General features: G+C 32.2%; 1 protein-coding gene across 2 annotated transcripts in view; it reads left to right on the top strand.

Moving 5' to 3' along the window:
* Positions 1-375: 375 nt before the first annotated feature.
* The window catches only part of LOC118193429 (sucrase-isomaltase, intestinal-like), a 147,774-nt gene continuing 130,142 nt past the window's right edge, over positions 376-18,007 (top strand). For both annotated transcript variants that reach the window (XM_085825203.1, XM_085825204.1), the window contains exon 1: positions 376-529. In XM_085825203.1, coding sequence (XP_085681329.1) covers positions 509-529 — 21 coding nt within the window. In that variant the 5' untranslated portion in view covers positions 376-508. The remainder of the gene's footprint in view (positions 530-18,007) is intronic.

The following is an 18,007-nucleotide window of genomic DNA, read 5'->3' on the forward strand; positions in this document are numbered from 1 at the left end:
AATTCTCGGTAATAGAATGAATTGCTGTTTTTCCGCTGCATAATTGACAATTGTGTGTATGATTCTTCCCTGTCAAACCCGTTACAAACACGAACGAAAACGTATTTCGCAAATTAATTCTGTTTTCTCGAAGTTGCTTTTCGCTCGCGCTTTCGCTGAGACTACATGTTCGCAAACACAGGTGCTTCCGAGCAAATAACGAAATTAAAATAAGCTTCTTTTTTTCGTCTTCATGCGCGTTGCAAAACGCATAATGAATATAAATAAATGTTACGGAGAGAAAATATCAAGTCTTTCACTCGCACTGCTTACATAACGCAACACATGCTTGGCGAAATTAAATCATTTTGGCGACAAAAGCGGATGATATTTTTTATCGTACACAGAGTTTATGGTAACCCTAAATACCGTGTCATTCTTGATAAATCTTTTATTGCACGTTAATGGTGACTTCTTTTTCTGAAGGTAAATTTTTTGGCACGCGTGAATTAACTCTCAGATCAAGAGAATGTTCAGAAATATAAATACGGTAAGTGACTTTAACTATTATTTTTATAATAAAAACCTTTGCGAAAAACTAATATGAAAATATCTCGTTTGGAGATAATATATTCATATCGCAAGTTTCCAAAATTCTTAATTTATTTATGTTTCACAAATGCAGTTTAACATTTTGAGCACTTGAAGATCGTTTGCATTAATAGCTGCCATTTAATAAGATATATAATAAAATGAAAAATACAGCCGTGTATTTTTAAACAATTTTTATAATACAATATTTTTTCTTAAGTGTTAACATATTTTAAGGAAAAGATTGTTTTTTCAAACGTAATTTTCTAAAATTAGTTAAGCGATATAAAAATGGCGGATCATTTGATGTTTAATCGAATACGGCAAAACGCGCGAGAACTTTCAAGCCGTATGTCGGAAAAGGAGCAAAATCAGCATGAAAATTGTATACGAGAATATTTCCTGATATTAACTATACTGATTTCATTGTCCTTTTAAGAAGCAAGTAATATTTCATTGTAAGTAATATTTCATTGTAAGTAATATTTCATTGTAAGTATATATTCATTGTCCTTTTAAGAAGCAAGTAATATTTCATTGTCCTTTTAAGAAGCAAGTACCATTGTTACCCCATTACACGTTAATGTCGGCATTTATTAGTATAAAAATTTTATGGCGTTAACTCAGAAGGTCATTAGTCTCGAAACGGAATTTTTCATCGAATCACTGAAATGCGATACATCACTTTTCAAACTGCTGCCACCAAATATTATCACCCTACATTATATTTAAAGAAACTAAACAATAAAGAATCTGCACGAAGGTACGTATGCTTCTCTCACTGTGAGAAAAAAAGCAGTACCTAGAGTCATAAAATCTTGAATAACATAGTTCTCCACCCAAACACGGGCACCTGGAAGTCTAAATTTGGAATTTGGAATTCGTTTTATTGCCTATTTCCTATTTTGTAAAACTTTAACGCATTTTTGATTAAAAAACTCAACAATTTCAAAAGCAGCAGTGGCAACACAGTAGGGAATAAATTTTTTATTTCCAGCGCGAGAGACTGTCTGTCGGACATTATAAAGATATGCTGTTTTTAAATATTTTTAGCCAAAATGGCGTAGCCCAAATGCTCTCCAAACGTGTATATGTCTGTAAATAATAAAAAAAATAAGGCCCGTTTGGACATAATATAAAATCTGAAGGTTTTTATTTGAAAGCTTTAGCAGATTTTTTAAAAAATATCTTTCTTTTTAAAATGCTTTTCTTTCTTAAAATAAAGAAAATGCCTTTTGTTTTGCTTTTAGAATTAATATTCAAATATTTTATTTATTTATGTTTAATGAATAAATAAAATATTTATGTTTAATTATTTTTGTTTAATAAATAAATAAAATATTTATGTTTAGTTATTTTTTTAATAAATAAATAAAATATTTATGTTTAATTATTTTTGTTTAATAAATCAATAAAATATTTATGTTTAATGATTTTTGTTTAATAAATAAATAACATGTTTATGTTTAATTATTTTTGTTTAATAAATAAATAACATATTTATGTTTAATTATTTTTGTTTAATAAAAAAATAAAATATTTATTTTTAAGGATTTTTTTCAAAAAATAAATAAAATATTTATGTTTAATGATTTTTGTTTAATAAATAAATAAAATATTTATGTTTAATTATTTTTGTTTAATAAATACATAAAATATTTATGTTTAATTATTTTTAATTAATAAATAAATAACATATTTATGTTTAATTATTTTTGTTTAATAAATAAATAACATATTTATGTTTAATTATTTTTTTTAATAAATAAATAACATATTTATGTTTAATTATTTTTGTTTAATAAAAAAATAAAATATTTATTTTTAAGGATTTTTTTCAAAAAATAAATAAAATATTTATGTTTAATGATTTTTGTTTAATAAATAAATAAAATATTTATGTTTAATTATTTTTGTTTAATAAATACATAAAATATTTATGTTTAATTATTTTTGTTTAATAAATAAATAACATATTTATGTTTAATTATTTTTGTTTAATAAATAAAAAAATATTTATGTTTAATTATTTTTGTTTAATAAATAAACAAAATATTTATGTTTAATGATTTTTGTTTAATAAATAAATAAGCACTCTGTTGCTCTCAAATACTACAAGACAGCTACTTTCAGATAAAGGGCGACATCTTTACTCCCCTTCAATTTGTTCGCTTATCTTTGAGATAATGTATGACTCTTAGATAAAATAGGGTCTTTTTAAATTCTTTTGCGTTTTTGTGAGATTACTTTGTTTTTGTAACAAGAAGCTGGAATTGTCGATATTATTTCTATCGGATAAAATATTATCGCAGAAAGAAATATTTTGTTTAACTGGGAGACAGAAAAATGGAAGACTGAATAATGAAGACTGAATAATCCTATTTTTCTCTTGCTTTTAGAATAAGTTAAATTTAATTTAATAAAAGAACAAATGCGTTACTATACATGATACCTTTCACATAAAAATATTTCCATATACAGCCCACCAGTGGTGGAGCAGTAAAATCGCTGAACACTGGTGGTTCGACCTGGGTTTCCCATGTCCTGGCCAAGCGACCCAGCCCGAACTAGCTGCATGGGCGTTTTACTGCTTTTCTTCATATGTAACATGCATAGGAGCAAGTTTTCCTTAAAAATTCCTCAGTGAATGCATTCCTCCTTTTAAGCAGATAAACTTAACATGCTTTCTCCTAATCAAATAAAACAAACTTTCACATACATTATGTATTTCTTGTAGAGATGCATTAGTCTCGAAATGGTGCAGTGCAGAAAAAGATTACTATTTTTAGAATACTCGTACAGAAGAGAAATACCAAATTAAGAATATTAATTTAAAGTATAATTTATTTTTATATAATTTTTATCTTGCATATATATATTGCAAAATAGCATATATCATATATTATATAAAATAGCATAAATATTTATCTTGCATATAGAGTATATACAGTCAAAAGTCGTTAATCCGGACTCGTCGGGACTTCGGCGATTCCGGATTATCGATTTTCCCGGATTATAGATCATCAGTTTAAATCTCATAAGATGGCATGCAGAAATTCTAAAATTAAAAATATGAAACCGTAATTAATGAAATAAAGAACAATTATGATCTAAAGGGTATCAAAATTTAGAAAAAAAAAAGCTTAATATTTATTTGTTTACTTTATTAAACATTTCTTTTAATGTAAGTTGTTTAAGTTGCTTCGTTTTATGAGATAATACTTTCTCTTTAATTCTATAAACAGACATAATTTCTTGTTCAGTTACGAAGTTCCGCTGTTCGAGTCCCGTTAATTGCTGTGCCGAGAATACCGACTAACTTGTCAATCGAAATTTTTTGGTTTTCACTAACCACTCTGTCACCTTCTTCATGTCTTTATCCATTTTTTTGCAGCAATTCCACTTTTTGTTTGATGGACATCGGAACATACTTTCGTTTTGTAGATCCTTTGGGAGCTCCAGTATCGGAAATTCTATTTCGAAAGTTCATGTTTATTTTTATAAAATTGCTCTTACAGTCTGCAAAAAATAATAAGCTGGAAATAATTCGAAGATTAAGGAACAACGCAAACATCAACATTAACTGAAATAGATAATTTTAGCTTATACCGTCCGTTATACATAAAACGCGCACGCGAATACGTATTCTGCGCTTGCTCACACACATATGCGCAGTCGTAAAGGTCTTACGCGCACGCGTAAACGCCTATGCGCATGTGTCAACGCGGCGCATGCGCAGAACGTTTTTAGCTTTGAGGTCCGGATTATAGATCATTCCGGATTATGGGTGTCCGAATTAACAACTTTTGACTGTATTGAAAAATAGCGATTATATACAATTTCAAAATGTTTATTTTTATTTTACATAATCTAGCTACTAAATGTTTGGTTAGAAAAGAAAATGAAAAGAAATACAACATCATTTTTTAATCCATCATCGTGTAAGATTATTTAAATTTTATAATGAATTTCAAATGGAAAATTTCTCGTTCATATCGTTTAACTCATAGACTTTCAGCTTGCATAAAGAAACAAACTGTTGTTGTTTCTTTATGCAAGCTGATGATATGTTCTTTCCTCCAAAAAGTAATATTTCAATTTTGTATTATACTTTTTCACAGTTTTTCCTGAGCGTGTCCTTGTCAAACATTTTACATAATCGTGTTTTGTAAAATAAATACTATCAAAAACGACATGTATTTGTATAGAGTTCCTGTCTTCAGTCTGCCGTGACGGAAAAAGAGTTCGTGTGTGAAAACAATAGCTATTTTACCTATCGTCCTTAGCGTGCATCATTTTTACTAACAACACAAATTATTCAATGAAAACTAGAACGCAAATAACTAACTCTATAAATGGAACACCTCATTTAAAAGAAATATTATAAAGCAAAGTTATTTCTTTAAAGGAAAATGTCTTACATTGTATACAACAAATAATCTCGGATTTCGTAAACATGCCAGCCCGTTTCACAGGGTCACTAAGATGTTTTTAGTGGGATCAAAAATATTAATCAATCATCAAAATAATAAATTAAGCGTTATCAATATTAACTGAGTATCGATTAATCAATACTCAATTAATCGTGATTTGTGAAAGAATTTCTCGAAATTCCATTCCAGTTAAGTTTCGTGTTTGGAAAATGTACAGTGATGTTACATCATTTGAATAACTTGAAATAGATCAATCTTTGATGTTGCTGCTGCGGTACCACCAATCTCTCGACAAGACTTTCGGCTCGCCACATATTTAGAGTGCCTCCATATCCCAGCTGGGCGGCGGATCATTCTTTGAAAATATCATAGTGTGTAAACAAGTGAATTAAATCTTAACCTTTGAAGCAAAATACTTTGACGAGGGATAATTGCCTGATAAAAAATTAGTCGTTGAAATACTGTATTTAGAAAGACATGAAATTCACAACAAAATTAAATTCTTGTCCAAGTATAAAATTGAAATTGTGTAAAAATTTACTCTAAATCAGAACAATAGCTTTTCTTTCAAATATATAACAGGTTAGCAGAGGGCGGAACACCAGAATTTCACTATTGTTCGTATAGGTATGGTCCCATGCGGCTCCGTCCCATTTTTGATGTAGAATTCTGGAATATTATAGCATAATTTTAACAACTATTACATTTCTGTATGATATATGTGTGATTCTGATGAATCTGTGTGATGTGTTTATTGGTTTACAACGAAAAATTATTTTTTTATAAGCGAACAAACATGTCATACACATTCAACTCATTTAATTCACTAACATGCTATCATAAAACAATAACATATTAGGTAGGTAACAGTATCAGTTATCGTCCTTACATTCCTCGCAATGTGAAAAAACAACAGTCCTTAGCGTCATCAAGTTTTGAATGTGATAGTCTTCCACCCGAACATGGGTACTTGGAAGATCGAATTGGGAATTTGCTTTATTGTCTGTTTCATATTTTGTAAAACTTTAACGAATTTTTGATTAAAATACTAAAAAGTATTTCTTCCGGCTTCTTAGCATGCCTTCGTGGTGTAACGGTCAGCATACTCGACGCGTATTCGAGAGGTCCGTGGTTCGAGTCTCGGCGAGGGCATTGCTCATTTTCCATCTCTCCTACTTCCAAATAACGTAATGTCTCTACAAAAAAAGCGAGTAGTGGCAACACTGTAACAAATAAAAGATTTTTATCTTCAGGGCGCGAGACGGTCTATCTGAATTTCTAAAAATATGCTGTCGAAATATTTTTAGCCCAATATGGCGTTAGCTCAAAGGCTCTTGAAATGTGTATGTGTCTCCGAATGAAAAAGAAATATATGTTATGGATATCAAAGGTGCTTTTAATAATGCTTGGTGGTCATCTTCTTAAAAATTCTAAAGGATACTAGTCTACCAGGCAGCAGGTTACTATGTGGTAGACTTATGTGGTAAGACTATATTTACCACATAGTCTTACCACATACAGAGGTTGGACAAAAATATGGAAACACCTTTAAAAAAACATGTTTCTTTGCTTAATATGGTGTAGGAAACCCGTTGGCATTCAAAACAGCTTGCAGTCTTCTCGGAATGGATAAATACAGTTCCTGTATGTTTGCCAAGGGAATATTATACCATTCTTCCTGCAGGTCTGGTGACTGTGGTGGCCAGGGGAGATGGGACAACTCATCCTCGTGCTCAGAAAACCAGTCGTGGACAATGTGAGCTGTGTGAACAGGGGCTTTGTCGTCTTGGAAGACACCATCACCATCGGGGAACAAAGTTTGTACCATGGGATGAACTTGATCGGCCAAAATGTTCACATAAGTCTTGGCAGTCATGTGCCCTGACACAGTTATCATGGGGCTAGCAGAGAACCACGATATGGCTGCCCAAACCATAATAGAACCCCCGCCATGTTTCACTCTTGACAACAAGCAGTATGTATTATAGGCTTGAGATGGCGTTCTCCAGACGTAAACTCGGCCAGAAGTGGGAAACAATGTGAAAGAAGACTCGTCAGACCATATTACTCGCTTCCACTGCTCTATAGTCCAGGCTTTACGAATTAAACACCACCTTTTCCTGTTACGGGCATTAGCATCACTGATGAGTGGCTTCTCAATTGCAGCACGGCCAGCAATTCCCTGTTTATGAAGCTCCCTTCTAATTGTTTTGGTACTCACAGGGTTCGGTAACACAACATTCATTTCAGCAGTAACTTTTGCAGCTGTGGTCTTCTTATTTTTCGTCACAATTGCCCTTAATGATCGTCTGTCACGATCACTCAGGACACACTTTCGTCTGCGCTGTGATTTAGCAGATGATGTTTTTCCGCTTTTCAAATATGCGGAATAAATGTTCGATACAGTACCTCTTGAAACACTAAACACCTCGGCTACCTTGCTTACCAAAGCACCTACCAAACGTGCTCCAACAATTTGCCCAAGTTCGAAGTCTGTTAACTCTGACATAATGCAATGACAACCTCACATAACAGTACTCCGACAACAACTGAACTGTTTAGCACATTTACGAAGTTGTATAGGTGGCGTCAGTAGTCAAAAACGCCAACTCCACCTACATATTTCATTAAAATCAATCTTTCTTTTCAAACATGCATTTCACAAGGTGTTTCCATATTTTTGTCCATCCACTGTAAGTCTACCACATAGTAACTTGCTTAAAACTTCTTAAACGGGAGGACCATTGAGCTTCAGCTTAGGTCCGAAAGTAAGGTTTGTTCTTTGGAAAAAACTGTCCTCGAACCTCTGTATCTGGTGCTACTCTTTGGAACATAACAATAAAGGATCTTTTAAGTCATTTCGGCGGCTGTTTAAAAACTGGATTTGCAGACGACTTACTTTACTTTCTTCAAGAAAAGATTTTGACTTATGTTCTTTTGAGAGTGCAAGCAGTGCTGGATTTTGTCTCAATCCCTCGTAAAGTTAAGCGATCCCTCGTAAATTCACTTTTAGTCCTTCAAAAAATAAATATATAATTGTTTGCAGAAATTTTGATGAACAAAATTTTGCTCCTTTGTTAATCGCTGATTCTCCGTTGGAATTTGTTAAAATGTTCAGTATCTTGGTGTCATACTTGACCAAAAATTAGCATGGAAAAGCACGTCGAATTCCTTTCTACTAAATGTCAAAAAAAATTGATGATTTTCACCCAACTGCCAAAAATAATTTGGATGTGAGCTATGAAGTCAATAAACTGATGTATAAGCAGTGTGCCTTTCATTTCGTACGGCTCTCGTGTTTGGTGACATGTTCTTTCAAACAAGGTTAACACAAGAAATCTGAGAAAGATTCAACGGAGAATTCTTCATCATATTATTAGTGGTTATAGAATTCCTGGTCATGAGGCTATTTTGGAGTTCCGCCTATTGATTTCGAAAATGAATGTAAAAATAATATTTTCGAGGCAACTGGTACAGTACAATTTCAATTATCCGAACTCCGACTATCCGAATCGCTTTCAGAATTTCAAAATTATTCAGAATCAACTGAAGAAGAGAAGAAAAAGAACTCAAATGGAAACGGAAGAGGCAAGAGAAGATTAGAATGACGTGTCACTTGAGAAATTACCGTATATACCGCGTATAAGTCGAGATATTTTGGTCAAAAAAAGACTTCAAAGTGGGGGGGGGTCGACTTATACGCGGGGCCATAAAAAATTAAAAGAATCGGAAGTTCAAAAATTTCTTTATATAATGCAGTTGTTTTCTTCCCGCACTCAAATTGGACGACTGACGACTTATCAGATAAGTCACTTGAAGTAATTTCATGACTTAAATTATGTAACGAACTAATCACAGAGTCCCTCTGAAATGATTATAAAATCATTTAAAAAATGTTGTATTAGCATCGAACTAGACGGCACGGAAGATGATGTATTTTTTGAAAGGGAAAATGACGACGAAGGCTCTAGTAGTGATTGTAACAATACAGAGTTCGAGACTGAAAATATGTATAATGACGAGCCAATGACGACAGAAGAGTTCTATGAAATGTTTGGCGAATCTGACCATGAAGCGGACGTTGAAGGATTTTGATTTTGTTTACTTACCAAGGTATTTTTTATCGCATATTTACTTTTTTTTTCTCAGATGATTTTGAATAAATGTAGTACTTAAAAAATTTTTTTCGAAGTTTCTCGATCGATTTCGGAAGTGGGGGGTCGACTTATACGCGGTATCGACTTATACGCGGGTATAAACGGTAAGAAACCTTCTTTTGCAAATTCCTCGATGTTTAGAAGTTAGTGCTGAGTATACAGAAGAACCGAGGTTTCAAACTCTAAATGATGATGAACTTATTGAAAGTGTGAGAGAAGAAAGTGTCGAGGTAGAAGATGACCTTAATTTCGAAGTTGAAGCAGAAGCGGTGCCATCAGCTAGGGCTTTGAAACTGCGTTGAAGTGGATGGAGCGTCAGCCCGTGTGTGACCCCATGCAACTTCTCATTGACAAGCGGATGCGCGATTTGACCGAAATGAAGATAGTCGAACAGCCTACTTTGACCGAGATTTTCAGCAAGCAAGGACTTTCAGCACTTGTAAGTACTGTGCAGTACGCTATGTAACATATGTACATAAAAGCGTTGCCCTTTCCATTTTAATTAATTAAAACCTCTTTTAAAAAAATAGTTGTTTGCTCCCATTTCCAGCATACAGAACATATAGTTATTTAATATGTACGTAGATCGTTTCTTCGGGAAAAATCCAATTATCTGAATGGGGTCCGGTCCCAATTGATTTGGATAAATGGAGTTCTACTGTACTTTGGAAGATTATATAAATGGAAATGTTCCCTTCTCCCATATCCCTCATTCATCTACTTTAGAGCCTATATGCGTTATAAAGAGACTATTGAAAAATGTTTTCATATGGTTGCTTCATAGATGATAGTAAAATGACCAATAAGTTTGGTCTAGCATTTGCTTTTTATGTAAACCAATATGAAGTTTGCTATTTTAAGCACCGTATTCGAAATGAGTGCATAGTTTTTCAAGCAGAACTTCTTTGTATTTATCTTGTCGTCAAGTGGATCAAGAATGATACTACTGCCTCTTCAAAGTACCTTACATTTTCTGATTCCCTTTCTTTCATCTTTTAAACAGCGACAAATTAGTAATCGAAACTCTGTTAGCTGTCAGTTCGCACAGAAACAGGGGAACTGATATCCGTTTTGCTTATGTGCATAGTCATCGTGGATTCTGTGGAAATGAAAGAGCTGGTTTCTTGAGCTAAACGTGCTTTAAATTAATCCACTGATATATACCGGGTGTCCATAATTAAACTGACAGTGCTCACAGTGATCTGTAGCGCGATATATTTGCGAGAATGACGCCACATTTTGTAGGAAGATTAAACAAGACGGGGGACGAAGGATTCCGCGAAAAAAAAATAGTTCCAAAAGTCACCGCTAGGGGAATATTTGGCGCTGTGTAATAGAAAATAGAGTGTTAACAAATGCAAATTAATACGGAATAAAATTACCTTTTATTGTGGATATGCCTTATGGAATATGGATATGCCTTACATTACGGTATGGAAAATCTTACGAAAAATTATCAACTTCTATCCATACAAGATCAGCCGTGTACAGGAGTTACTATACCCCGACCATGATAAGCGATTGACTTTTGCTCTCACCTTTCTTGCCAGAATGAGCTGGATGATGCTTGGCCGTGATGGATGATCTCATGGGGAGATAAGGGCCACTTTTACCTGAATGGAACTGTGAATACCCAGAACTGCCGAATTTGGGATGAGAAATCACCACATTCAGTCACAGCAATTCCCTTACATTCACCAAAGGTAACCGTTATATATATATTAGTATTCCAAAGAGTTATTAGAAGTCCTTTTGCTATAAGAAGCTTTGATATATTTATATATATATTAGCATTCCAAAGAGTTATTGGAAGTCCTTTTACTATAAGAAGCTTTTATCTAAGTGGAATGAAGAAAACATTTCATCTTGTAATATTGGAGGGCACCAAAAAATTCTTTCCTTCTATTTACCATTGGCTGCATCTTAAGTCTTAATTTTTATTAATTTTAAAGTATCTCTGCTTTTATCCGGTGACGGTAAATTTGCAAATTACCTGTTTCGTTTCAATTTAAGATAAAATAATTTATGTAGGTGTTAAAAAAAAAGTACCTGAAGAAGTGGAATATTAAATTTTTTTCCTGCCCTACCTTCGATGGCCCTAGATTATCTTAATGATTTGAAAAAAAAATTGGCGTGATTTGGCCAGTGAACGTATTTGTGGTGCACGAGGAGATTGTTTATGTTCAAAATAAAAAGAAACATTGTAATGCCAAGCATTTTCAAATTACAGTCTGCAATGCTATTTTAATATCTCGATTTGAACACGCAATTTCACTTTCTGTGTCTTGCATTTTTGTGGATTAATTCTTAAACTACTAGGCTTAGCGTAACTATTCCACGAAAACTGTTCAAAATGTGGAACTGGAAATCGAATTCGAAGACTGTAGGGTTTCCTTAGCTGAATTAGCCAATTATTCAAATTTTTGTTGTCTTTCCTGAACTCCTCAACTTCGCCTCGCAATTCCTCGCCAGGATGCAAATTTAAAGTGAGTTGAAGTGAATATTTAAACGGGGGAATCTTGGAGTTTATTAAGAGCTTGTTTTCGCTAGCCAGCGCATGTTAGGAATCTGTCCTTGCTGTTACGCGGAGTTGCTGATACGCCATTTTGGCCATCTAAACAATTATGTCGTATGTTTAAATAATTGTCGAGTCAACGTAGTTTACCTTAACTTAAAATTCTAGACCAGCACTGCTCTTAAGCTTTGAAATTATTGTGTAACAATTCTTAAGTTTCAACGCGAATCGTCGATGTTATTGAAAAGCACGAAGTACGTGCATTTCTGTTCATAGGTGAAATTAATAAAGGGTTATTTTTACCCTTCTTCTGTGATTCTTTCTCTTAAGCCTGTGCGAGAAGACGGCAGATTTCTTAGTAGGATCTAGTAGAGTTTATGTGGCGAAAGAGAGTAAGATCCTATAAGATCAGATTGCATATTTTCACAATTGTTATGTTTTTTAATGTGTTTAAATAAAAAAAAAATCTAATGTGTACACCACATGACTTCCTTGTACGTAATATTAAATTATATGCATTTTTTCTTGCATTTCATTTAAACTTATTGGATTAAATTAAATCTACTTCGCGACAGAGCATAAACCACAATAGAATAAATGCATTCTTTAAAATTCACTCTAGTATTTGTTTACCATAGCGACACTCTGGCACTAGATTCACTTAACAGTATTATATTTCGTTCATATTATAACTCAGAATGCACAAAATGTATATCATTTAAAGAATAGAATTATCTAATCGTTGTCACATGTTCTATTCAAATACTATAATAAAGCTAGAATTATGTATAAAAGAAATTAAGCAAACAAAACAAAAAAGAAACAGTTTTTCACAGACGATTGAGTATATCTCATTCAATTAATTCACTTCTTACTTCACGAGAAAGCAAAAATACATAAAAACTCAAAATATCTATATTAAAAATTACGGAGTAAATCTTAAACACTTATTTCCTCGAAAAAATTCCAGAAAGGATTAAGCATGATTTAATTGGCAATAATAAATGAAGGCTTTATCTTTGTTGTTGCGAAGCTAAGTTTTTCTAGATTGGCAACAAATCCACTAGTCTCCTGTTTCAAATGTAAACAATCAATGGCCGCCATAAAAAAAAAAGGCTTAGCGGCACTTAAACAACTTTAAAATTGTTGATAATTCTAAAAATATTGCATACAGATTTACTAAAGGCATAAAAACCTTAACCGGAAGATAAAAACAACATAATTCAATCATTTTTAAAGCAAAAAATGTACAATTTATAAACATATACGAGTAAAGAAACTGAGATCACTGAGCCGGGTAACAGAGTGGATATATATATATAAATATATTTATATACGTTTGGTGCGGCCGATTGCAACGAAAATACGAGTTGCACATCTACGTGTTATAGCAGTCCTATATACAAAATTTCAACGTTCCGAGGCTACTCGTTTTTGAGTTATGCGACATACGTACGTACGTACATACGTTCGTACAGACGCCACGAAAAATTCTGTTCAGAATTAATTTTAAAGCAGTTTTATCATTTTTTTGGAGGAAACGAGTCTTTTATTCTGTCCTTACGTGCAGATATCACGGAAAAATATCGTTAAATTGCATTCGATAGCGGTCAAAATGGATATTTTCATTGAAATATGTTGCCTGAAACTTTTCTCGATTACAATACTTCCTTTTTACTTCGTACAAGGAAGTAAAAAGAGTGTTTTAAAATAATTTTTAAATATTAAATTGTTAACTGCAGTATTCTGAAGTTTACAGATTGCAATATTTTTTAGACTTAAGTATTTAGAAGAATGAAAATAATTTCTTTGTTTATTATTGCCGAAAAAATATGCTATGCATTTTATTAAATACAATTCAAATACAGTTACATTTCAAGAAATGAAGTAATCGGATCTTCATATTGCGATTCACTTGCAAATAGTTTTTTGTCTAACACTCCACTAATTTAAAAATGAATTGATTCAAACTGCGGAACATAAAATCGTATATTTAAAACAAGTCACACAAATTTTTAGTAATATATTAGTGGCAACAGTTTCTATTCCACAAAGGTACGAAATTTTTCTAGCACAAACAATAAGTAATTAGTAATTTGTAGTGAAAGCAATTAAAAAAATAAAATTCCTGCTCTTGCTTTACAGAAAATACGTATTTGGTCCATGATAAATTAGGTTAGCATAACTGACTAAGGCAAAACATACTACGGCTACTCGCTTAAGGGGAGGATGCCCTCATGGAGAACTTTCTGAGGGCTCGTATTCACATCACACCTAAGGAAAACCGTCATAGTTCCACACAGCCAAGGCATGGCTATTGCAAGATGAACATATAATACAGATACTTATACTAACAGGTAGTCACTAAGCAACAAATAAAGCAACTCTAGAGATAAATAGGAAACACTTAATACTAATGCAAACAAAAACTGTTACGAGTGGGATAAGCACTAATTATACAACACACAGTGTATACTATGTACATGTGATACACTGTGGGCAATGTGTTGCGTATATAACAAATACTGAAGATATATGTTATACTAAAGATACGAGTTCCAAGAATATTACTTATGATACGTATTGTTGCGTGGCAGATATAGTTTATACATGCGTAGATGACATTAGTTCATTTTGTTATTCTAATACCTCAGTTAATAAGAAAACATTTCCGGATTGTAGACAAAAGACCTACGCATTGGGCATTTTGGGCATAAGTATTGTGAGTATTAATGGGTCTTAGCTCAGGCAATTGCCCAAATTTGATGAGCTTTAGGAAAAAAAAATATTCAGTTATCCGGATGACCAATAATTGATAATAGACGTTTGCATATTCCAGGATATAGAACATCGGTGAATCTTCAGATTATGGTAACTTGGCGATTTTTTGGAGAAAATTTGGCGACCAACCCTGCTACAGCAACCTGCTAGTTTTTTTTTTTTTTTTTTTTTTTTTACTCAACATTTCCAACGTTTTTTCCAACAATCTGCTAGCCGAATTACGCTTATGCTAGAACTTTTATGGAACAAAAGTGCTTAATCATGACGAAGATAAGGTGCGAAATTGGGAGAAAGTGCAGAATCGCCCACTGCTTCGCGCGTTTTTAAGAATTGCACATACGCGGTATCCATGTACACATCGACCAATTTTCACTTAAAAAAACATCCCAGAATTGCACAAAAATGGCATTGCACACACTCTTGACTTTATCCATGTACACATCGACCTATTTTCACTTAAAAAGTCAAAGAAAATTGACAAAAATAAAATTCTTCTTACTCTTGTAAAAAGCGCCAAACAAATAAGTGGGCGATTCTGCACTTTAGCAGCGAAATTGTTTCTAAGTGCTTATTAGCTAAAATCACGATCGGAATTTTCCGGAAAATGTCACATGACATGTTTCATGACTGTCTCATGTCTCATGACATGTCTAATTTCTCTGAGGCAAAATAATCTGTGATTCGAACTGTGTACTTTTCAGATTATTGCCAAAGTCCTACCTAGTAACCTTTATCGCCTTACTAAAATGTCGCCAAACTACCTGTTACCATATTCCAAAGATTAGCCAAAACATCTTATACCCTTGGTATGTATGCGGTTATAAGCCGTGGGAATCATCGGGATCATCGGTATTGGAAACATACGGGTAATAGAAATTCGTATATTTCAGAGAGTGTACCAGCCGTGCGAATTATTCGGATAATCGGTAATACCACTTATTTCGGATACTTTTAATTTTGCTATTAAATTTTAAATAATAAATTGATATTTTATGTAATTTATTTTAATTTATGAATTAAAAGTGAAGAAATACTTTTAATTCATAAAATTCATAAAATAATATTTGAATTTATGAATTAAAGTGAAGAAAAGTGATAAATTTGCTGTAGCTGAATTCTAAAGTATTCTTCTTGAGTTATCATTATGAAATTGTTAAATCATTCAAAAAAATTCAGTGTGATTAAGATAAGTAAAACAATTGAAGTTTGGGGGAAAAGAAAAAAAAGGAAAAACAAAAACCACTTATGAAATGGTTTATCTTCTAGACAATGAAAGGTAGAAAAGTTTAGATAAGACACTTAAGAAATATCTTTTCTACTTAACGTATCATAATCTTCAATGTAAAGCACAAAAGAATCAAAAGTTTTGCTGTCCTATAACATTAAAATTATAAACCGCTATTTCATTTTTAAAATTTTGAAACATAAAATCTTTTTTAAGCAGAGTTAGTGCTAATGTAATCAAAAATGTTAAAAGAAACAATATGTAACCTAAATTTGAGATATAATTCTGAAAGAGTTTAGGAAATAGTTTTACAAGTAATTTAGAAGCAATATTCGAAAACATAATTTCTTGATCTACAGGTTCATTTCATATGTTAACGTTATTTCTTCATCCTGAACTTTATCTCATTTCATAAAATTGTTTCTTCATCTTAACCGTTACGCATGTAAATATATCTTAATGCAAACTGTCTTGAATGTTAGCTAACACGGATAAAAGACAAGGCTAAATTGTCCTTTTTATTTTTTCAGATGATGTGTGAAAAGCATGTCATTAATTATTATTCTCATTACGTCGACTATTAAATTTAAGTATATTCGGCGTTTAGAAACTTTTGCCTAAAGTTGAATGTGTTATTTTTTTAAATTTAAGGGGGTTCATATACACCTTAAACCCCTTATGAGCTTCAAATTATGTGACTGTTGCAAGAATTGAGATATTTTATTTATTTTAAAAGTAATTACCTCCAACTTTTTACAGCTGACTACATAATATAGCTACTTTGGAAACTAGTAACCAGAAAGTTTGTGTTGCCAGAAATAATTTTGTAATTTAATCCGCTTTGTGACAAAATATTTCGTCATTTTTCCACCTTGCGCGCATGATATTTTAAAAATGGCTAATGGTACATACTTGAAATTGGATGGAATTCTTTATATGGGCACTATTTTCTGACTGAACGACAAATCTGATGAATATTTTAATATTAAAATCTTTTATGCACGAAAACATTACAGATATTTTTTAATAAAATACATTTGATAAACTCAACTCCAAATAAAATAAAAATTCAACATGAAATTCTCAGTTTTTTTGGTTTACAGTAGTTTTCAAATGTTATAAAAGCTATATATAAACTATGGAATTAAATTATGCAATAGAATATTTTAAACTGTGCGCGCAAGGTGGAAACATGACGAAAATTTTTGTCACAAAGCGGATTAAATTACAAAAATATTTGTGGCATCATAAACTTTCTGATTACGATTTCAGAAAGCAGCTATATTATGTAGTCAGCCATAAAAAGTTGGAAGTAATTGTTTTTAAAATAAATACATTATCCCAATTCTTGCAACAGTCACATATTCGAAGATCATAAGAGGTTTAAGGTGTATGAGCCCCTTTAAAATGTTGCCTATTGTTAAAAGTATGCATTCTAGTTACCATATTTACAAGAGCTTCCTGGTCTTTTCATTGATCTTCCTTGACATATCTGTGTTTTATTTATTTATTTATTAAAAAATATATTCTTTACGCATTTGGATTTCTTATCATACCCCATTCGGAAGCAAATATTTTTAGCTCCAGAGGTGATATTAGTCTCTAAGCTCACATTTTGTCTGAATCGCTTTTCAAATTCTTGCCACCAAATGTTATTGTCATGCATTATTTAAAAATATCTGATATGGACATTACTGCCTATTAAAATATATGCATTTTTGTTACATTTCGCATAAACTTATTTCCTCGAATTCCTTTACAGATATCCTTCTCATTCAATCAATTCAGTTATCATTTCGAGGTAAGACAAAAATACATAAAAGCTCAAAACATCTCCAATAAAAATTGTAAAATAGAGAATAACCTAAAACACCAAATACAGTTAAAAAGAGTAAAAAAAAAAAAAAAACAATTTTTACAATGAAAATTAGAGTTCCTACGCCAAAACAAGCAATTCGGCCAACGGGTACGAAGACCAAATTTTTGGTGCACAAAATTGACAGTTACCTTTTTGCTCCACTGTGCAAAAAGACGATGCAGTTGGTGCACCAACTAACATAATTCATTGTTCTACTAAGAGTTTCAAATACAAACAAATGGCTGTCTCATTAGGCCTAGCGCAACTTAAACAACTTTTAAATTGTTGATAATTCTACAGTTATTGTACGCGGATTAAGCAAAGAAATAAAACCTTAACCGGAACATAGAGCAACATAATTCACGCCCTTTATAGCAAAAAAAAAAAAAAAAAAAAAAATGCCCAATTTACAAACATATCACAATAAAAATACTCATATCACCAAACCGAGAAGCAGGGTGGGAATAT

Source organism: Stegodyphus dumicola, chromosome 10, assembly GCF_044657685.1.
Source record: "Stegodyphus dumicola isolate Sdum_Otavi_A_Nest chromosome 10, ASM4465768v1".
Classification (NCBI taxonomy): domain Eukaryota; kingdom Metazoa; phylum Arthropoda; class Arachnida; order Araneae; family Eresidae; genus Stegodyphus; species Stegodyphus dumicola.